General features: G+C 35.5%; 2 protein-coding genes and 1 pseudogene across 5 annotated transcripts; 2 read left to right on the top strand and 1 right to left on the bottom strand.

The window, feature by feature from the left end:
• Window positions 1-5,339: 5,339 nt before the first annotated feature.
• Window positions 5,340-5,912, bottom strand: LOC147936171 (uncharacterized; annotated as a pseudogene).
• A 6,364-nt stretch (window positions 5,913-12,276) lies between these two features.
• On the top strand, window positions 12,277-14,214 carry LOC104719120 (heavy metal-associated isoprenylated plant protein 18-like). 4 transcript variants are annotated; one of them, XM_087470167.1, is made up of 5 exons: window positions 12,277-12,615; window positions 12,723-12,808; window positions 13,215-13,485; window positions 13,630-13,712; window positions 13,859-14,214. In XM_087470167.1, the coding sequence occupies exons 2-5, from the start codon at window positions 12,754-12,756 to the stop codon at window positions 14,080-14,082; spliced, it is 633 nt and encodes a 210-aa protein (XP_087326293.1). In that variant the 5' UTR covers window positions 12,277-12,615; window positions 12,723-12,753; the 3' UTR covers window positions 14,083-14,214. The 4 variants fall into 4 exon arrangements, with proteins under 4 accessions (XP_087326293.1, XP_087326294.1, XP_087326295.1 ...); XM_087470168.1 differs by having other exon boundaries at window positions 12,391-12,615; window positions 13,314-13,485; XM_087470169.1 differs by lacking the exon at window positions 12,277-12,615 and having other exon boundaries at window positions 12,622-12,808; window positions 13,314-13,485.
• A 6,606-nt stretch (window positions 14,215-20,820) lies between these two features.
• LOC104719119 (heavy metal-associated isoprenylated plant protein 18-like) lies at window positions 20,821-22,529 on the top strand. The gene is made up of 5 exons (XM_010436968.3): window positions 20,821-21,009; window positions 21,125-21,210; window positions 21,578-21,830; window positions 21,944-22,026; window positions 22,112-22,529. Exons 1-5 carry the CDS (start codon window positions 20,966-20,968, stop codon window positions 22,384-22,386), a joined length of 741 nt encoding a protein of 246 aa, XP_010435270.3. The 5' UTR covers window positions 20,821-20,965; the 3' UTR covers window positions 22,387-22,529.
• Window positions 22,530-22,990: the final 461 nt, after the last annotated feature.

Genomic DNA, 22,990 nt, shown 5'->3' with positions numbered 1-22,990 from the left:
TTTAATGATGCAAATTCTATAAAAATAATTTAACTCTAATCATGCAAATACTATAAAAATATATTTACAAATGATTTGATTTAGTTTTTGTAAAAGTATTTAAAGCACATATGATAAAAACAAAAAAGGGAAATAGTAAAGAAAAAAGAGGAAAGAACACATGGTATACATAGACACGTAGGTGGCGTGTGCATGAGAAAGGATCTCATGGCATAGAGGACAAACATGTCATTATTATAGTCTTTTTTTTTGGTAGGTCAAGGGGAGACAATACCTCCCCTTATTTATTAAAAAAACCAAGACTAAATACAAACTTGATGTGGCAACGTAGTATCCCCCAAATCCTCTGCCAACAACAAAACGACAGCATCCGGAACAGACTCAAAAAAATTAAACCCCAAAGGAAGAGAAAATGCATGGTTAGCTAATCCATCCGCTAGGCGATTAGCCTCTCTATACACATGAGAACTACGGACACTCCAGTCCCTAGAAATGAAGCCATAGCACAACCGCACCAGGAAAGACAATGGATGAGCATCACTGATCCCTGTCATGAGAAAACCTACCACCACCTTGGAGTCCACTTCCAACTCCACACGAACCACCCTTATCTCCCAAGCCACAAAGAGCCCATAATAGACCGCCCACAACTCCGCAAGAGGCGCAGAACATACACCAATATGCAGCAAAAAACCGCCCTACCAAGCACCAAACTCATCCCGCAAAACACCACCTGTGGCTGCTACACTGGGGTTCCCCCGTGAAGCACCATCCGTGTTCACCTTCATCCAGTTATTTCGTGGTACAGTCCAACCGATCCTCCGCTCAACCCTCTAGCGACCTCCCCCGCAATATTCTTAAGGAACTGAACTCTATCCCTGCATTTCCCACTCATACCAAATACGTTCCCACATCGCCATTTCCAGCTCCACCAGACTGCCATACCAAACTGTACCGACCAATTCCTTGAATCCTCTCCAAGATTCCTGTACAACCATTCTAACAGCGACACACCAAAAAATTGTTGTAACTTCCCCGATGGAACAATCCTCCGCCAAACACCCGCCATAGCCGGACAATCCCGCAGTATATGCAGAATGGTCTCCTCTCCCCACTTGCACACAGTACAGAGTGATGAATCACTCAAATGGCGTCGAAATCTCTCAGAATTAGTCATTATAGCTTGATTATCCACCAGCCATAAGAAAGCTCTCACTCTTTCAAGTACCATCACATTCCACACCCGAGACCAAAACTTCTCCATATGTTGCCGAGGCACATCACTTCGGGTTAATAAAGAATAAGCAGATTTCACTGTAAAGATACCATCCAAGCTTTCCCCCCAAGAAAGTCGATCTTAAGCCCCTGTAAACCTGTCCACTACCACATCACAAAGCCGCAACCGTATCTCCTCAGTGACATAGGGCGTTATTCGCTCCCATGCCCAACCAGACCCTTAACACCATAGATCACAAACCCTATCAGCCACATGCTCCTCTGGTAACGCTCCATCCAAAAGAGCCTGGATCGGTTGAGATAGCAACCACTTGTCTGTCCAAAAGCGAATGCATCTTCCATCCCCCTGCACCCACCTATGTCCTTCAAGAACCACATCACGGATACCCGTACACATACTCCGCCATGTTGACGACCAGTTACTTTTAGGCACCAACCAACCAATATTATGCGTCTCGCCAACCTTGTATTTACCTCGAAGCACACGTGCCCAGAGACTTGTATAGTCCTTAAGCAACCACCATCCCTGTTTAGCTAACAAAGCTTTGTTCATCTCTGTTGCCTTTCTGATCCCAACACCCCCTCCTGCTTCTGTGTACACACTCTCTTCCAAGCAAAAGTTGTTGTTTCCGCTTCTCGCATGTACTTCCCCATAAGAAAGAGCGAGAAATCTTATCCAAATCAACCAGCAAAGCTTTTGGCATTGAAATCACACTCATAGTATGGATAGGTATTAATGTGAGTACCGCCTTGGTTAGAGTCAACCTCCCTGCAAAACTCATGCATCTGCTTTTCCATCCAGCGAGACGAGAGGATACTCTACCAAAACCTCTCCAAAGGTCTCTTTATTCACCCTCTTCTGTAATATTGGCACCCCCAGATACTTCCCAAGTATTGTAGTGACCCTAATACCACTCTCCTCAGTAATGCTCCTCCTCAAATCTCTTGATACATTATCAGAGAAAAAAATGGTGGATTTCTCTATGCTCACCTTCTGTCCGGATGCAACACACAATTTTTCAAGCACCCTCCGTATCACCCGTATCTGGCCAACCGAAGCCTCAGCAAACAGAATTAAGTCATCAGCAAAACATATATGAGAAAACGATGGTCCTCCTCGAGCCAACTTAATTGGCATCCAAGTTTTAGCCGCAATAGCCTCATCAATCAGGTGGCAAAGACGTTCCAGGCAGAGAACAAATAAATAAGGGGACAAAGGGTCCTTTGCCAGAGTCCTCGAGACGCAGTAAACGGCTCTGACTTCTCACCATTCTACAACACAGTCATTGATGGTCCAGTCACACAACGCATGATCCAACACACCCAAAAATCAGAAAAGCCAGCTGCAATAAGAGTATCTTCGAGAAAATCCCATTGTATGCGGTCATATGCTTTTTCTAAATCAATCTTCAACATCATCCATCCTTTCCTGCCTTTCTTACGCTTCATAGAGTGGACCGCCTCCTAAACCACCACTATGTTATACGTACTCAACCTCCCTAGTATAAAGCTCGACTGAGCTGGACCTATTAGATTAGGCATCACATTCTTAAGCTGCAATCCCATCACTTTCGTCACCACCTTGAAGAGGACATTGCATAGGCTGATAGGCCTAAATTGAGTAATATACTCCGGTTTTCGAACTTTCGCAATTAGAACCAACAAGGCATCATTCGTCCCCAGAGGTAACTCTCCTATTTCAAAAAAGGACAACACAAACTTTGTCATTGATTCGCCGACCACTTTCCAACATTCCTGATAGAAACCCGGTTGGTAACCATCCGGCCCGGGTGCTTTAAATTTACCCATGCTCTGTAGGGCCACTTCTACATCAGCCGCTGAAAAGGGTTTCTGCAGACTCCGTTTCTCATCCTCAGTGAGGCGTTGAAAGCCAGTCCTTGACAACTGTTCAACCACCTGATCAATGTCCTCCATGGAATAAAGACGCTTGTATTAATTCCGAGCTAAGTTTTCCAAGTCATGTGGGTTAGACAATTATCTCCCTTCACTATCCTTCAAGGTTTCTATTCTGTTCTGGCGCCGCCTAATCACAGTAGAAGTGTGGAAAAACCACGTGTTCCGATCTCCAAGAACTGTCCACTTCTCTCTAGATTTCTGAAACCACAAGGTCTCTTCTTGTTCCAAACTTTATCCAACTCCTTCAATAAAACTACATCCTTATCCAACAACACATCCGTCTGAGTGATATCCAACAAGTCTTGTACCACTTTGATCCCCGAAGACCTCCCTGTTCCATTTTTTTAACTTCACGCGAAGCACATTTAACGCTTCAGGTGTAGTTACATCACTCCTCCACGATGAAATTAACAACTCTTAGAAGCTCGGATGACTCAACCATACTTCTTCAAACCGAAAGCTGGACATACAACGGCGAGTAATCAGAGGCCAAAAAAAGAAGATGCGTAACCACTACATCTTGCCATTTCAACCGTGCGTGAGGGCAACACATCACTCGATCCAGACGTTTTGCCACAAAGTTTTGTGCCACTCGACCTCTCTTCCATGTAAACTGACTCCCGCGGAAGCTCATATCTATTAAAGATTCATCTTGTATCCACTGACCAAAAGACAAGGAGTCCGAAACAACCGCCCATTTGCACCAGAGTGTTCATCCACCCTTACAATTGTGTTAAAATCTCCCCCAACTATCAATGGTCTGTCCACTGCCTGGATAACATCATGTAATTCACCCCACAAACCACTCCGTCTGGTCGCTCACGACACTGCATACACAACAATCAAATGCATAGCCTCAGTACCCATTGTCACCTTCGCATGAATAAACTGTTCTAAAGATGCAACAATAACAACATCCCAATCCCTGAACGCCAAAGAAGCCATAATCCACCCTGCTGCCCGACTGCATCTACTCTAAAGGAACTATCGAACCCCAGACCAGAGCAAATTCGGCTAGCTCTATCCCCCGCCGCATGAGTTTCAAACAATGCCAAGATATCAGTATCGAATTTTTTCAATATATACTGGATAGACCGTCGAAAATTAGGTTTATTTGCCCCCGACAATTCCAAAGTAGACAATTCATCGATAATTTACCAAAAAAGCTGAGAACCACCGGGGCTAACCATTAGTCATCTGATCGAGTTGTCCTGTCACCCGACGACCCATCTTCTTGCATATTCTCCTCCCTCGGAACCTCCTGAACAGGCACATCCGCTCGTACGACCATCGCCAGCCTATCAACATCGAGATCCACCACATGGCTAGTATTCCGGTCATCCCCTCTTTCGGTGAATAACCCACCCGGACGCCCTTCAGTCTCCTCCTCAACCCGCATTCGTTTCCCAGTCGCGAGTAGGAGACTTTTCTTCCCTATTGGACCGTAAACAAAACCCCGACCAGGTCGGTTCAAATGTTTTGGATTCGGCCCATTATGCTCCACCTTTTTACACTGTTGGGCCTTCCTCATCTTTGGCCCACTTATTACCAGATCCTTATTTTGTGATACCACGACACTCTCTTGTTCCACAGTGCCTCGTGTGCCACTCTTTCCTTTTTGATTACCAAACGAAAATATTCCATTTTCCTATTCCATTTTCCTTATTCGCGTCAGAGTGAATCCCAACTTCCCTTACACCAGACGCGATCTCACCAACCTCTAATCCTTTGAATCTGTTAGAGATATCAATATTCCCCATATCTTTTAGTGAGATTTCCCGGAGATTTCGTCCTACGCCGGTACCAGAACCACCACCTACCACAGCCGTACCCTTATGCGGCATTGCCCCTTGTTTCCTTCAGCAACCGGATTCCCTGAACTCTCAACCGGACCCACTAGTACACCTGCTCGTGCCGCCTGTGACCCCACCACACTCCTCGGGCAGGCATGGACCAAATGACCATAAATCCCACACCCAAAAGAGGTAGTATTCAGACCCTCATATGATACGAAATATCTTTCACCATTAATCATCACGGTTCCTTTAAATGGTCTACTGAGATTAACCTCCACACAAATCCGTGCAAAACGAGCCCTTTCAAAAGATAACGTAGTCATATCCACTTTGATCGGACGTCCCAGCCCACGAGCCACCATCAATAGGATTGACCGATGATAAAAACTCACCGGAATATTAGACACCCGCACCTATACAGGCGTCGTGACTATCTCATCCTTCATAGGGTCAAACTCCGGTACCCAACCTTGCACCATCAGATAGCTCCCAAATGCCTTCCAGGGACCACCTGTCAAGGCTGCCAAATATTCATCCTCCACGTCGAAACGCACCATGAAGAAACTACTTGAGAGATCCATCACATACATCCCCCCCACTAGGTTTCCACATCTCCCGCAGCTTCCGACTAAGACTCGCTATAGGAACATTCCTACCCAACACCTTTACGAACATACAATTCTTCCAAAGACCATGCATTCCATCTAAGACCTCCTGCCCTATCCATATGACTGGTTCCCCATCCTCTCCATCGGGAAACTCAAGAGTTATCCTTTCGTCTACATAAGCATCGTCCAAGATATCCTCCGGAGTTAAACGCCTACCCTCATCACTACCCACTACCTTCGACACCCATGACTTCCCCAGATCCGGGGGATCTCCCGGAGGACGATCCTTCTCACTCAGATCCATCATGGCGGCATCCTGCTCATTCAACCTTAAACCCTCGAGAGCGCCATACATTTTTCTTTTCAACTTATTATTATAGTTAATACATAGTATATAATAGATAAATAGTTAGAATGATTACTTAGTTAAATATAGTTTTTGATAATTATATTTTCCAAATTCTCTTTTTAAAATATCAAATTAATGAAAATACCTATGGATGGTGTTTCTTAGTTTTTTTTTAATTAAAGTAATCTTGTAGAAGACTCTTTCAACAAAGAAATCTCTCATCTACTTTTTTTTTCCCAAGTCGGGACAGTGTAAAAAATAACAAAATTCGATAAGATAATAAGATAATAATTTTTTTGAAATCCCCATGTAAAATATGGTCCCAATAATATCATAAATTAATAATTATGTAAATTTACATTATATATATGTATATATATATGTGTGCTGATATAGTAAAGTATGTTTCTCTAAAACCTCATATCTATAAAATAATTGTTATGTTGTATCTTCAAACTATAATGATATAAAATACTATAACATTTCATAAAACAGATAAAAAATTTTAAAGTTTTCAATTTCTAAATATGCATCATTTGCATTTTGATAGTTTGATAGACTATTAAAATACGATAATTTGAATATTTATGTCATGTGTATAAGTAAATTTGTCTATAATATTTGTAATTCATTGTCAATAATATTTTTTAATTATTTCAAATTTAATTCCAATACCATAAAATTTACAACATCCAAAATGATAATCTTATTTTGCAAAAATTGTCTCCATTAATAATTTTTTAAAAATGAAACAATTGAAAATATACCTATAAATTAATAATTATTAATTTACACTATAAAATAATAATTATTAATTTATCTATAAATTAATATCACTCTAAATTAATAAAATGTCTTGGTCCCAACATTATTAATTTATAGAAGTTTTACTGTACTTCAAAATTTTGACATGTGTTTAATAATATAAACATATAATTTCACAAAAAGAATAATTAATTTGTAATCTCTTCAAAAGCCCTTTTCCATATGATAAATCTCTCATGTATTGTTTCTTTAACCTTTCTCCAATTCATATATATAATCTTATTTTTACATATGTCACATATTTCACAAATCCAACATTTGTTAATGATATGAAAGTAAATTACAAGATAATAAAAGCACTTTTTCTTTACTTAAGAACACCATACAAAATTTAAAGCACAAAGGTGATCGGTTTTCATGGGTCGGTGAGAGACATCAATATACAGTCAAGTGCTGTCTAGATAGAACTATGGTGAACTCAGAATGGATTTCATCATATCCCAATGCAGAGGCTGAATTTTTAGAGTTTAATGGTTCTGACCATAAACCAATACTTACAACGATCAGACCACTTCATCGAATGCCAACCAAACCCTTCCGCTTTGATAAGCGATTAACAGAAATTAAAGATTTTGCAAGTATTGTTGAAAGGGGATGGAATTCATGTAAAACAAATAATTATTATACAATCTGTGACCAAATAACAAGCTGTCGACGCTCAATGTCAAAAGGGAAACATATGGCAAATATCAATTCAGCAAAAAGGATTGAAACTCTGCAAAAAGAGCTAAATTTAGCCATGGAGAGCACAAACAGAGGTCACAGACGTCACATACCACGATTGCAGGATGCTTTAACTAAAGCTTATCAAGACGAAGAACTCTATTGGCATATAAAGAGCAGGAATCGTTGGTTAAATTGTGGTGATCGCAACACTAGTTATTTTCATGCCAGCACAAAAACTAGGAACGCAAAGAACTACATATCCAGACTTGCAGACTCCCAGAATAATGTTTATGAAGGAGACAAAGACATAGGAGATCATGCTCAAAACTATTTTTCTGAAGTCTATTCTTCAAGTCAAATACCGGTTTCACCTATTGATTTTGGTGATTTCCCTTCTACTGTCACGGAAGATATAAACAATGATCTAACAAGGGATATCACAAATGAAGAAATTTATGATGCAGTCTCATTTATAGGTGATGACCGAGCTCCTGGACCAGATGGACTAACAGCAAGATTTTATAAACACTATTGGAGCATCATTGGTCCAGATGTATGCTCAGAGGTGAAAGAATTCTTTGAGACTTCTTACATGAAAACAGGAATAAATCATACCAATATATGTCTAATCCCTAAGATTACTGAACCCACAATGCTTTCCGAGTACAGGCCTATTGCTCTCTGTAACGTTTTGTACAAAATCATTTCAAAGTGTTTAGTAAACAGGCTCAAAAAACATTTAAACTCCATAGTATCTGACACTCAAGCAGCTTTCATTCCTGGGAGATTAGTAACTGATAATATTATGATTGCCCATGAAGTGATGCATTCTCTCAAGACAAGAAAGCGGGTCTCACAAAACTACATGGTAATCAAAACTGATGTCAATAAAGCTTATGACAGGGTTGAGTGGAATTTCTTAGAAGTAACAATGCACTTATTTGGTTTTTCAACCAAATGGATTGACTGGATAATGGCTTCAGTACGATCAGTTAGTTATTCGGTTCTGATTAATGGAACTCCATATGGTATGATTGTTCCAAAGAGAGGTATAAGGCAGGGCGATCCCCTATCACCATATTTATTCATCCTCTGTGCTGATATTATGAGTCACCTAATCAAAACGAGAGTAGCAGATGGAGACATCAGAGGTGTACGCATAGGGAATGGAGTACCACCAATTACACATTTACAGTTCGCGGATGATTCTCTTTACTTTTGTCAAGCAAATGCTAGGAATTGCAAAGCAATAAAGGAAGCTTTTGAAGTCTATGAATACTATTCTGGTCAAAAAATAAACACAAGTAAATCGCTGATCACATTTGGTTCTCGGATTCCAGGACAACTGCAAAATAGATTGAAAGCTATTCTCCAAATTCCAAACCATGGTGGTGGAGGTAAGTATTTAGGATTACCAGAACAGTTTGACAAACGAAAAAATGAGATGTTCCAATACATTATAGACAAAGTACGTGAACGAACATCCACTTGGCGTGGTCGCTTTCTATCACAAGCTGGGAAGGAGATTTTAATTAAATCTGTTGCTATGGCTTTACCTGTTTTTTCTATGTCCTGTTTTAAATTACCTATGGGAATTATTAGTGAGATTGAATCTATACTACAAAAATTCTGGTGGGAGAAAGGAAATAAGGATAGAGGTATCTCATGGATAGCATGGAAGCGTTTGCAATACTCTAAAAATGAAGGGGGTCTAGGCTTTAAAGACTTGGCAAAATTTAATGATGCCTTGCTTGCAAAACAAGCTTGGAGATTAATCCAGCATCCTAATTCATTGTTTGCTCGAATATATAAGGCAAGATATTATAAAGATGATCATATACTTGATGCAAAACAAAGGGCTAATCAATCTTACGGTTGGGCTTCTATTTTAGAGGGTCTCAAACTCATTAAAACAGGGTACCGATATCAAGTAGGTAATGGTGAATCTATACGCATAAATGTTGACAATGTTACGATTACAAACCCACCAGAGCCAATCTATAGTGCATCCTTAAATAGTAATGTCTGTGTAAGTGATCTTATGATATCACGGGGAACATATAAATGTTGGGACGCACAACACATAGACTATCATTTTTCAGAGGAGGATCAGGAACACATCACTAAAATCTATTTACCCCGTAATGATCCTCCAGATAAAATAGTTTGGCACTATACAAAGACCGGGGAATACACAGTAAAATCAGGCTATTGGTTAGCAATGAACAATATCACCGCACAAAACAATCTGCCTCCAAGACCACATGGATCAATATCTTTGAAACAAAAAATATGGCATCTTAATATTATGCCAAAATTAAGACACTTTTTATGGAGAATCCTATCGAAAGCATTGCCATCATTGACTAGGTTAATAACAAGAGGAATGAACTTAGATCCAATATGCCCAAGGTGCTTCCAAAATGATGAAACAATAGAACACATCTTGTTTTTATGCCCCTATGCTGCTTCAATTTGGCAACAAAGCAATATACAGGCTAATTTCTTATATTACTCTAGCATAAACACTGACACTCTATTGGCATCAATTTTTGAGTTTTATGAGAACAACAATACGCCATCTAACATCAAGTTCCTTCATTTTTGGATATTATGGCATCTTTGGAAATCTCGGAATAAGTTTATTTTTGAAGGCCTACAGGAAAATCCAAACACGATTGTCATACGAGCCCGATCGGATATGCGTGAATGGTGCCAGCGAGTACATTTCTTGTCCAACAAACAAGTACAAGACAGAACACAGAGTAGAAGGACGACATGGACAAGACCACCCCCTGGTATAATAAAATGTAATTATGATGCAGCATTTGATCCTCTTACACATCAAGCAAAATGTGGATGGGTTTTACGGGATCATAATGGCAGTACTTATGGATGGGGAGCTACTATCGTAGGATACGCTATGTCTCCTCTAGAAGCGGAAGCCAAGGCTCTCCTAATAGCACTCCAACATACATGGATTCGGGGTTTCAACTCAATGATATTTGAAGGGGATAATGAGTCGCTCACAAGTATGCTAAACACTAAGTCATTTGATCAATCTATAGAGAGCATCACTCTTGACGTCAAGTATTGGGCTTCACAGATGCAGAATTGTAAATTTGTTTACTCACCAAGAGATTGTAATTCAGTAGCTCATAATTTAGCAAAGCATGGTTGTACATCTAGTAATTTTTACTTTGAAAAATTTCTTCCTCCAGCATGGCTAACAAGCTATTTGTATAATGATCTTCACAATTAATTAATATAAATCATTTTTGCTGAAAAAAAAAAAAAAAATTAATAGAGTGTGTTATTTTAGAAAAATAAAAATAAAAATGAAATGGGAAAATTTGAGATGTAAAACTTTAAAAACTTTAAAATTATTAATAGAAGAGCAACATAGTTATTTATTTCCCTAAATAATGATTAAATTGTTAGATAAAAACACATATGAAAATATAGAATATATATATATATATATATATATTGACATATGTATTAAGGCAATTTTTCTTGTGTAATCTTCTAAGGAAAATATTTTCTATATAATTCCTTTGTTTAGATTGACAAATTATTATTTTTCTGATAGTAAAAAAAGTTTGATCAACAACAAAAAATTAATTTTATGTCTTTAAAATTTTTCTTCTCTTATTTCCTAAGTGTTTAATTTCTTATAAATTTAGCTGAGATAATTCTTAAAAGTTAGTATATTTTATGTAGAGTTACATAGCCATGGGTTGTTTGTCAATAAGTTGTTTGTCAAAGCGTAAAAGACTTGAAAAAATGGAGCAGAAAAAAAAGGACAAACAACCTATAAAGAAAGATGAAGAAGTTGAAGTTGAAATGGATAAAGGTATTCATATCAACCCGAGTAGTGATGATGAAAAAGAAATGGCCAGATATATGATGTTTAGTGATGAAAATCCTAATGCATGTTCTATTTCGTAATGAAATATAGTCGAAACTAGTATCTACCATGAGAAACTTGGAATGATTGTATTTATTTTATTTTACTTTGTTATTTTCTTTACATTGATATGATATAATGTAGTATAAGTTTTATAGTTTCAATACATTCAGTTAATATCATTTGTAGTTAATAATTTTTTAAAAAATAATGAACAATCTATTTCTAGACTTACATTTTATTATTGACGACAATTACATTATATTGTTATATTTATACCAGATTTTGTTACTAGAAAAACTATTACGATATAGATTCGATATGGTACACAGATTAGTTTAATGGGTTTACGACTTTACGTAGTTGAATATTTAACTACTTAATAAGATATTAATATAATTTATTTATAAATTTGAGCTTATTTAAAATGATTTAACATGAGATAAAAGTACTACTTCTAAAGTAATCTTGTAGAAGACTCTTTTCAACAAAGAAATCTCTTATCCACTTCTTTTTTTTTCTTCCCATTCCTATATATATAATCTTGTTTTCAAATATGTCAGATACTTCAAAATTTTGACATGTGTTTAATGATATGAACATATAATTTTACAAAAGGATAATTAATTTGTAATCTTTTCATAAGCCCTTTCCATATGATAAATCTCTCATTTATTGTTTCTTTAACCTTTCTCCAATTCATATATATAATCTTATTTTTACATATGTCACATATTTCACGAATCAGACATTTGTTATTGATATGAAAATAAATTACAAGATAATAAAAGTACTTTTTCTTTACTTAAGAACACCATAGAAAATTAATACAGTGAGTTATTTTAAATAAAAATAAAAATGAAATGGGAAAAATTGAGATGTAAAACCTTTTTAACTTTAAAATTATTAATAGAAGATCAACATAGTTATTTATTTCCCTTAATAATGAGTAAATTGTTAGACAAAAACACATATGAAAATATAGAAAAATATATATCTTTTTGACATATGTATTAAGGCAATTTTTCTTGTGTAATCTTCTAAGGAAAATATTTTCTATATAATTCCTTTGTTTAGATTGACAAATTATTATTTTTCTGATAGCCAAAAAAATATTGATCAACAAAAAAAATTATTTTTATGTCTTAAAAAATTTTCTTCTCCTTGTTTCCTAAGTGTTTATTTTCTTATAAATTTAGCTGAGATAATTCTTAAAAAATTAGTATATTTTATTTAGAGTTAGATAGCCATGGGTTTTTTGTCAATGTAATGTTTGTCAAAGTGGTCACGAAGAAATATTCCTGAAAAGTAAAGTGACATGATAATTTTAATCTTCGTATCTATGTAAAAAAGAGCCGTGTCTTTTATATGTTCTTGTGATGCTACATCTGTTTTCTCTTTGTAAATCTGTTCAGCAATTCAATTGAAGTCGAGTTGAAGATTTGGATGCATTGTGAAAATTGCGAAAAAGATGTTAAAAGAGCTTTTTCCAAATTAGAAGGCAAGCAAACTTGAATATTTAGTTCATATTCCTGATATACTATATATATATATATATATATATATCGTATTTGTGGAACAAATTATACCTCTCACTTCTGCATTGAATTAGATTTTCTTGAATATTTAGTGGTTTTTTATTTTTTGCTGTAATTGATGATTTAAAAATATTTCATGATTTTTTTTGGCTCAGAAAATCACGTTTTTTATCTAATTTCTACGTTTTGCATTTCCTATATATATTTAAAATTTCTTAGAAAAATTATGAGTTGATGGAATTGTAGGAAACCATTTGTCACAAAGCTTTGGATATTTTATAACGTTTTGAACGATCACATATATTATTAAGGATAATATAGTAGCTATGTTATAATTAATAATACATTTAAATTATATGTGATTGCTAGGAGTTGAAGCATATACAACAGATATAGTTAATCAAAAAGTCATGGTCAGTGGTAATTTTAATTTGGAGAAGCTATTGAAAACTCTCAAGAAAAAAACAGGTAAAAAGGCAGAAATCTTGATGGTGAATGAGAAAGCTGATATGGCTGAGAAAGATGATATTGATGAGAAAGAAGATGATGAACCTGCAATAGTTCTGGAAGAAAACGAGGAACATGAAACAATTATAGAGAACAATGAAGATGAAAAAAAAATTGAAACCCCTCAAACAAGGTATATCACTTCGTACTAGTTAATAGTTTTGATTAACTATGAAAGTTCCAAAAAAAAGGAGCATTTGTTCTAACTCTTTGCACAAAAAAAAAAAAAAAAAAAACATGTGTTCTAACTCTTCATGTTTTTTTTTTTTTTTTGTAGCACAACAGAAGTCGAAATTCATATGGAATTTCTATGTGAGGCGTTAGAGGTAGACGTCGGAAAAGTTGTTTCTAAATTTGAAGGTAAATAATAGTAATACTTAATACTTATATTAATTAAATAATAAATACAACAAAATGTGTATTGTATTCATTTCTTTCGAATGGTGTATGAATGGGAGTCAAAACATGTGTGGTCGATATAGAAAATAAAAAAGTTGTAATCACAGGCGATTTTGATAAGGAAAAGTTATTGAAAAAACTTAAGAAAAAGATGCGTAAAAGACTAGAAAAAATGGAGCAGAAAGAAAAGGACAAACAACCTATAAAGAAAGATGAAGAAATTGAAATGGATAGAGATATTTATATCAACCCGAGTAGTGATGATGAAAAAGAAATGGCCAGGTATATGATGTTTAGTGATGAAAATCCCAATGCATGTTCTATTTCGTAATGAAATATAGTCGAAACTAGTATCTACCATGAGAAACTTGAAATAATAATGGATTGTATTTATTTGGTGATACTTTGTTATTTTCTTTACCTTGAAATAATATAATGGAGAAAAATATTAGTTTGGTTTCAATTTCCCTTTTTAGTATAAGCTTTATCTTTTAAATACAGTCAGTTAATATCATTTTTAGTTAATAATTTGAACAAATATTAATAAAAACTCTAATTTCTGGTCCTAGAACACTATTTCAGTAACATTTAGTTGTTAAGATATCGATTCAAGTTTTGATTATACGAAGACTGTCTCCGCATATAAATCAATGAAACCAAAAAGAGTATTTCTAACAAATTCTCATAAATCAATGAAATTAATACAATCGTTTATATCGTTTACAATAATTTTGTGCAATTTTCATTTAATTTTCATTAGTAAAAATTGTTTCAGCGATTTTTTCTGTAACATCCGCGAATCGAAATCCTGGTTTGGGGATGTGCATCGGTTGATGCTGGAGGAGCATCAGTCGATGCTGGAACACTACAAGAAAAACGATTTTGCGATGGAGGAATATGTAGTGAATCCCTCGCAAATCGACAAAAGCGAGAGATTTGCGAGGATAGTCCGTTCCTCGAAAATCGCTTCTCGCAAATCGGTCAACGTCGCAAATCCCTTGCAACTTTTGCGAGGAAAAAAATTCTCTCGTAAACTAAGCGCAAATTGCGAGGACTTGTTTATATAGCAATTTCCTCGCAAAATTGGTATCTCGTAAGTCTCTCGCAAATTTGCGATGCTTTTGCAATTATTTTTTCCGTCGCAAATAATAATATTGGTATAAAAAAAATTTTAAATTTTCATTTTGGTTAGCTTAATTATAATTAAACCTGTAATTAAAATTAATCCTGTAATTAAAATTAAATCTTATAACTTTATCCTGAAATTAAAATTAAACCAAATAACAAAATAAGTTTACAAAACAAGTTTACAAGGTTTACAAAACAAGTTTACATTACACCTAAGGAGAGAAAGAGAGTCCATGTGGTAGGTTCTCCGGTGGTCACTGGTCTGGCCGCTGAATCTTTTCGGGGAAATCTTGCTGCAAAGTCCGGATCCTTCTCTGCAAGATATTCAAAGTATGCATCATAACTATGCATCTTCTCTGAATTTTCTTGCATCTTAACTGCATTGGCCTGTAATTGAGTAGCCTGAGTCGCAAGAACAGTTTCCGCAGCAGCAAGCTTCGCAGCTAGAACAAGTGGATCTTCAGAAGGAGGAGACGGTTGACCAATCTGAGCTGAAGATGCTTCTGCTTGCAAGTTTCCAACCCCATATACCCGGTTCTTTTTCTTCGGAGCAACCTGCCAACAATGAACAATTTATCACTCAAACATTAACAATTAGACAATGAAGATACAAAACACAAACATAAACAATGAAGCATGTTTTACCTCGGCATAAATGTGGTTCTTCACAGTCAGTGATAACCCCCCCCCAGAAGCACTACTCTCCATGTTATCCCCTGATAATAGCTCAGACTCAGCTTGAACAATCTTTGACGATACTTCATTGTACACCTTCTCGGACAGTCCATCAACAAAAGACCCATCATGTCTCCTATGAGTGTCTTCTAGGACTTGTAGGAAATCAGGAAGTGGCTCACCATTCTTCTCAGACTAAAAACAGAGAAATAAAACAACTTGTGTTAAATATTGTAGATACTTGTGTTAATCAACTTGTGTTAACCAGAGAAATGAAACAACTTACATGCTTTCGTGCTCTGGCTTTAAAAGAAGTCTGAACAGACCGGTGCTTATGTATTCCGGTGCCCTCAGGATCACTATAGCGAGCATTGCGGCTATTGATACTCTTTGTTTCTGATTTTGGTTCACACCAAAAAGTGACCAAGCCATCCCACACGGGAGGATCAAGCCACCGCGGCATTGCCTCATTACCTTTCTTCTTCCACTTACCCTTCCACCGAGACACTTGATCACTCATCCGGTTTTTCAACTTAGCTTCAAACTCAGCTCTAACTCTTTTGTTGATGGAGTGGTCCCAGTTATATGTTTGCTTGTAAAAACATAAGCATTAATCAGAATCAAATGAAGTGAGTAAAACACAAAATTTGTAATTTAAACACAATAAGGAACTTATAACTTACCGCAAAAGTTTCAAACCATCGGTCCACAACTGCTGCAGGTGTTTGGGTCCAATTGGCATGAGGTTCTTTGAAATCTCTTTCAAAGATGGCCCGGACAATAGCAGCAACCGAAGAATCCTGGTCAAACCTACAAAACAACAGATAAATGGAATTAGGATCTATGAAAATACTAAACAACAGATAAATTGAATGTTAGATAGAAAATATTCTCACCAGAGAGTACCCGGTGGTCGCTTAGGATCTAGTTTTGTCAAGTTAGCTCGCCCAGGACTTGCAAATAACTCTTCCAAGCTAAAAAATGTTTGAGAGGCAGTTACACCGTTGACACGCGAAGTTGATTGTTGAGGAGGAAGATCATTTTGCTGTGGAGGAAGATCATCTTGCTGTGGAGGAAGATTATTTTGCACCGGAGGAAGATCATTTAGCACCGGTGAAGTACCTTGAGAAGAGGCAGTAGAATGTAGCCTTTGAGCAGAGCCAGTAGAGCGTACCCCTCGAGCAGGGATGGGAGGAGATAATCCTTGTGAAGATATAAACCTTGTGTAATAGTTTTGGTTGACAGATCCGTTTTGGTCTCGGTCTCGAGAAGACATCTGAGAAGAGAAGGAGAATAGGTAAAAATCATTAGAACCCTAAAATTATCCAAAATTAAAAACAAATTGAATCATAACCTTAAACCCAAATTGGATCATAACTTCGAAACCCTAAAATCCCCAAATTGAATCCCCAAATTTGAAACCCTAAAATCGAATTAAAACCCTAATCGAATCATAACCTTAAACCCCATATTGAATCCCCAAATTTGAATCCCCAAATTCGAATTAAAACCCTAATCTAAGCAAACTTTCTAACTATAAAGAGGTAGAAGGGGAGAGGAGGAGACTTACCGGACAAGAGATTCAAAGGAAAAGAGAAAAGAGGAGGAGTAAGGGTCGGAGAAGGTTTCACCGGAAAAGAGAGAGGAGAAGAGAACAACCGGAGAAGAGAGAGGAGAAGAGAACAACCGGAGAAGAAAGAAATCGGAAGAAGAAGAAGGAAATTAGGGTTTGTCGGCTGGGTTTGAGCTTCGCTCAAACTAGGTTTTTTAGTTATATAGGAAATTAACGGCGTCGCAATTCCAATGCAAAATTTGCGAGAGATTTGCTACGTTCCCTCGCAAAAGCATCGCAAATATTAATTAATTTAAATTTTTATAATTTAGAGTTTGTGCGAGCAAATTGCGAGGGAACGTAGCAAATCCCTCGCAAAGTCTTTAGGGTTTAGGATTTGCAATTGTCATTAGTGCCCTATCTTTGATTAAAATTCTTGAATTATATCATTTTAATCATTAATAGGAATGTAATTAGTCTTAAGGATTTAGGTTCAAGGGTTTAACGTTTCTATTTGCGAGAGAATTGCTATGTTTTGTGTTGTTTGCGATGGATTTGCGATTAATTTGCTATGGTTCTAGCAAATCAGTCGCAAATTTGTCGCAAATCTTGAATATCTAATTTGCAAAAACCATCAAAATAATTGTAACAAATTAGTCAAATTAACTTTCAAGTATATTATAAGGTCCAATGGTTTCATTATACTCTTTTCTATCATCAAACTTTCCAAAATTGTCCAATTTTGCATCTTACTCTAAACATGATGATGTTCTACACTATATCACATATATGATCATTACATTGAGACAAATATTTGCCAAATTGTCCAATTCTCTAACAATTTTGTGTTGCACTGCTATCTTTGATTATAAGTTTTGGATTCATCTTTTTTAATCATTAATAGTAATGTAATAAGTCTTTAGGGTTTAGGGTTTAGGGTTAAGGGTTTAGGGTTGTTATTTGCGAGGGAATTGCTATGTATTGAGTACTTTGCAATGGATTTGCGACGAATTTTCTATGGCTCTAGCAAATCAGTCGCAAATTTGTCGCAAACCTTGAATATCTAATTTGCAAAAACCATCAAAATAATTATAACAAATTAGTAAAATTAACTTTCAAGTATATTATAAGGTCCAATGGTGTCATCATACTCTTTTCTATCATCAAACTTTCCAAAATTGTCCAATTTTGCATCTTACTCTAAACATGATGATGTTCTACACTATATCACATATATGTTCATTACATTGAGACAAATATTTGCCAAATTGTCCAATTCTCTAACAATTTTGTGTTGCACTGCTATCTTTGATTATAAGTTTTGGATTCATCTTTTTTAATCATTAATAGTAATGTAATAAGTCTTTAAGGTGTAGGGTTTAGGGTTACGGGTTTAAAGTTTTTTTTTTGCGAGGGAATTGCTAAGTTTTGAGTAGTTTGCGATGGATTTGCGACTAATTTGATTACTAAAGGGAATTACTGAGTAACTTAGTAAAATTGAGATAACTGCTATAGATGGTCCAATACTAGACTCGAATCCATTAGTATGGAACATTTTCTTTTCCAAGTGAAATCCCCTAGTATAGGAAAGAGTGAAAAAGTGCTTTCGTTGTTGTGGAATAAGAAGCTTTCGTAGACGAAAAAGATTTATTTGATATTATGGATGACTGGTTACGGAGGGACCGCTTCGTTTTTGTAGGTTGGTCTGGTCTATTGCTCTTCCCTTGTGCCTGCTATGCGTCTAGCAAATCAATCGCAAATTTGTCGCAAACCTTGAATATCTAATTTGTAAAAACCATCAATATAATGTTAAAAGTTAGTAAATTCACCTTATGAACACATTCAAATGTATTTCAGAATAATTCTATTAAGTTTTGTAATATTTATAAAAAATTATTATCCTAACTTTGCAATGGATTTGCTATGGCTTTCGCAAATCACTCGCAATTCCATAGCAAATTTGCTATGGAGTATGTTCTCGCAAAATCGTCGCAATATTGTCGCAATATTGCGATGGATTTGCGAGGAAAGGAACCTTCCCAGCGAATTTGTCATAAATGCATCGCAATTGAGCAGCGGATTTGCGACGCCTGAGTTCCTCGCAAATTTGCGAGGGATGTGCTATGGTTTTTTATTTTCTAGTAAATCCCTCGCAAATCTACCGCAAATTTGCGAGATCTGTACTTCGTCGCAATGTGTCGTCGCAAAAGGCCTGTTTTCTTGTACTGGAAGAGCATCGGTCGATGCTGGAGGAGCATCGGTCGATGCAGGTTCAACTTCCTGCGTTTGGACTTAAGTTAAACGCTGCGTTTTGGGCAAAGGGAAAAAGAAACCCCTTAAGATCGTTCTTTTGTCTCATTAGACGATTTTAGCCGTTTTTGAGAGAAAAGAGAAGAGTGAAGAGGTTCTAAGTGTTCTTGGTGAGTTTTGAGAGATTGGAGGCGTTTCTGTAGATATCTGTAGTTGAGATCGTTTTAGGAGCTTCCTAGGAGTGTGTTCTTGCTTGTTTGTGGTTTAGAATCTTATGTGACAAAGGTAAATGCATGACCATGACTTATCTAACCTGGAGATTCCTCTGGTCTGTTTGTTTATGTGTTGTTAGACTTGTTAGAATGTTATTTGAGGCTTTAGGAATCTTTCTTGTGGCTTGGGATCGAGTCTTGTGGTTGCAGGAACGAAGATCTAGCGAGAAGCTTCGGGGAAAACGATGCTCGGCATGTGCATCAGTCGATGCATTATGTGCATCGGTCGATGCTAGTGCTAGGACGGCGCGGATTGACCTATGAGCATCGGTCGATGCCATGTGGAGGCGTCGGTCGATGCGATTAGGGTTTCCGCGTGATGTCGAGCATGCGTCGGTCGATGCAAGTGGAAGCATCGGTCGATGCAAGTGAACCCTGTGTCGACTGATGCATACCCAGTGTCGGTCGATGTTGTTTCCTGTTGGTGTCGGTCGATGCAAGCTTTGTGTCGGTTGATGTAGAGTCCGGTTTGTTGTTGATTGTTGTTTGATGGTTAGAGTATCTCTATTGCTTGTGTGTATAGCCCAGTAGATGGGAGGATTGCCTTACTGAGTGTTTATAAAATACTCATGCATTGTAATTTGTGTTTGTGGTGCAGGTAAAGGCAAAGTGTGATCGTGGAATCAAGGCAATGAAGAGGAGGATGTTCTAGAGACTCGTTTGGATGTTGTTTGGCATTGCTAGGTTGCTAGAGTTGGATCATTAGAAACATTGCTAGGTTGCTGAGATTCCATGTTTTCTGATAATTTTGTTATTGGATTATTGTTATATTGGATTATTGGTTATTATTTATTGGATATTTATTGGTATTGGATATTTTTTTTCTCCAATACTTATATATAGTCTTATTTTTACATATGTCACATACTTCACAAATCTGACATGTTTTAAATGATATGAAAGTAAAAAAAAAAGATAGTAAAAGTACTATTTCTTTATTACTTAAGAACACCATAGAAATAAATAACATGAGTTATTTTAGAAAAGAAAAATTAAAGGTGAATATTTGAGATTTAAAAGTTAATATATATATATATAGATATTAATAGGAAAGCAACATATTATTTTTCCCCCCAAATTATAATTAAATTGTTAGATACAAACAAATAAGAAAAGTATATGTTTTTCTTACATCTGTATTAAGGCAAATTTTGTGAAATCTTTTAAGGAAAATATTTTCTATATAAGTTCTATGTATATTTTTATCTTTCTGCTAGGAAAAATAAATTGATCAAAAAATAATTTCTTCTCTTATTTCTTAAGTGCTTAATTTCTTCCAAATTTAGGCTGAGATAATTCTAAAATAATTAATATATTTTATTTAGAGTTAGATAGCCATGGCTTGTTTCCCAAAGCGGTCACGACGAAATATTCCTGAAAAGTAGAATGACATAATAATTTTAGTTTCTTTATATCTATGTAAATTAAATAAGAGTTATGTCTTTTATATGTTCTTACGATGCTACATTTGTTTTCTCTTTTAAAAATATGTTCAGCAATTCAATTGAAGCCGAGTTGAAGATTTGGATGCATTGTGAAAATTGCGTAAAAGATGTCAAAAGATCTATTTCTAAATTTGAAGGCAAGCAATATATATATATATATATATATATATGTTATAGATCTATAGTTCATATTCCCAATAGACTATATATTTCTCTTTTTGCATTGAATTAGTGGTGTAAAACTATCTTTTTGGTTTTAGTTTTTCTAAAAAATATAGTTTTTTGCTGATTTTTTTATCTATTTTTAACGTTGAACATATTATAAATTAAATTTTCCTAAAAAAATAATGAGTTAATGGAATTGTAGGAAAAAGTTAAAATATCATGATGAAAAATGGTCACAAAGCTTTGGATATTGTTATCTTTGGACCGATCACATATATTATTAAGGATATCATACTAATTATGTTATAATAATAAATGTAAATTATATGTGATTTCTAGGAGTTGAAGCATGTACAACAGATATGGTTAATCAAAAAGTTATGGTTAGTGGTAATTTTAATTTGGAGAAGTTAGTGAAAGCTCTCAAGAAGAAAACTGGCAAAAAGGCTGAAATCTTGATGGTGAATGAGAAAGATGTAATGGTTGAGAAAGAAGATGATGAACCTGAAATAGTTCAGGAAGAAAATGAGGAAGATGAGATAATTACAGAGAATCATGAAGAACAAAAAAAAACTGATACACCTCAAACAAGGTGTATCACTTTACTTCTCGCTAGTTAATAGTTTTGATTAATTACGAAAGTTCCAAAAAACTATTTTCCTAGGATATTACAGGTGTTCTAACTCTTCATGCTTTTTTTTGTAGTACAACAGAAGTCGAAATTCATATGACATTTCTATGTGAGGAGTTTGAGGTAGACGTCGGAAAAGTTATTTCCAAATTTGAAGGTAAATACTTATATTTATATTAGTGAAATAAGAAATATAACAAAATGTGTATCGTATTCATTTCTTTTGAATGATGTATGAATAGGAGTCAAAACATGTGTGGTCGATATAGAAAATCAAAAAGTTATAGTCACGGGTGATTTTGATAAGGAAAAATTATTGAAAAAACTTAAGAAAAAAATGAGTAAAAGGATAAACAAAATGGAGCAGAACAAAAAGGACAAAGAACCAATACAGAAAGATGAAAAAATTGAAATGGATAGCGGTATTTACATCAACCCAAGTAGTGATGATGAAAAAGAGATGTCCAGATATATGATGTTAAGTGATGCAAATCCTAATGCATGTTCTATTTCGTAATGAAATATAGTCAAATTAATATCTATCATGAAAAACTTGATATGATAATGGATTGTATTTATTTGGTGATACTTTGTTATTTTCTTTACCTTCAAATAATATAATAGAGATAAATAATAGTTTGGTTTCAATTTCCCTTTTTACTATAAGCTTTATCTTTAAATGCATTCAGTTAATATCATTTATAGTTAATAATTTGAACAAATATTAATAAACAATCTATTTTGTCGTCCTACAACTCTATTTCAGTAACTCTTTAGTTGTTAAGATTTCAATTCAAGTTTCAACTACACGAAGACTGTCCCCACATATAAATCAATTTTTTTAAATCACATTTCTGAAAGGAGGGTGTCATCATTCACTCTCACTAACATATCGTAACATCTTCATTGCACATCAACACCGTCACCCCTTGACGGTGTGAGTCCACCCAACTCCACACTCGGCTAGAGTTGGCTCTGATACAAAATTGAAATAATTCGATCCATTTTTTTTTAAATATATAATTAACTAAGCATCATATAATACTTAAATTGAAAAACAGCCTAATCAACATTAACCAACAATAATAGCAATAATAAACCAGCATCCAATAACCACCATT

Source organism: Camelina sativa, chromosome 10 (genome assembly GCF_030686135.1).
Source record: "Camelina sativa cultivar CO46 ecotype springtype chromosome 10, ASM3068613v1".
Lineage (NCBI taxonomy): Eukaryota > Viridiplantae > Streptophyta > Magnoliopsida > Brassicales > Brassicaceae > Camelina > Camelina sativa.
The sequence above is the reverse complement of the archived record's forward strand: the minus strand, read 5'-3'. Positions and strand labels throughout refer to the sequence as shown.

Excerpts from the sequence above, each read along its gene's own strand:
- LOC104719120 (XM_087470167.1), top strand. The coding sequence starts at position 12,754 with ATGCATTGTGAAAATTGCGAAAAAGATGTTAAAAGAGCTTTTTCCAAA. Across the intron at positions 12,809-13,214 it reads AGCTTTTTCCAAATTAGAAG|GAGTTGAAGCATATACAACA; the intron begins GCAAGCAAACTT and ends TGTGATTGCTAG. Across the intron at positions 13,486-13,629 it reads ATTGAAACCCCTCAAACAAG|CACAACAGAAGTCGAAATTC; the intron begins GTATATCACTTC and ends TTTTTTTTGTAG.
- LOC104719119 (XM_010436968.3), top strand. The coding sequence starts at position 20,966 with ATGGCTTGTTTCCCAAAGCGGTCACGACGAAATATTCCTGAAAA. Across the intron at positions 21,211-21,577 it reads ATCTATTTCTAAATTTGAAG|GAGTTGAAGCATGTACAACA; the intron begins GCAAGCAATATA and ends TGTGATTTCTAG. Across the intron at positions 22,027-22,111 it reads AGTTATTTCCAAATTTGAAG|GAGTCAAAACATGTGTGGTC; the intron begins GTAAATACTTAT and ends ATGTATGAATAG.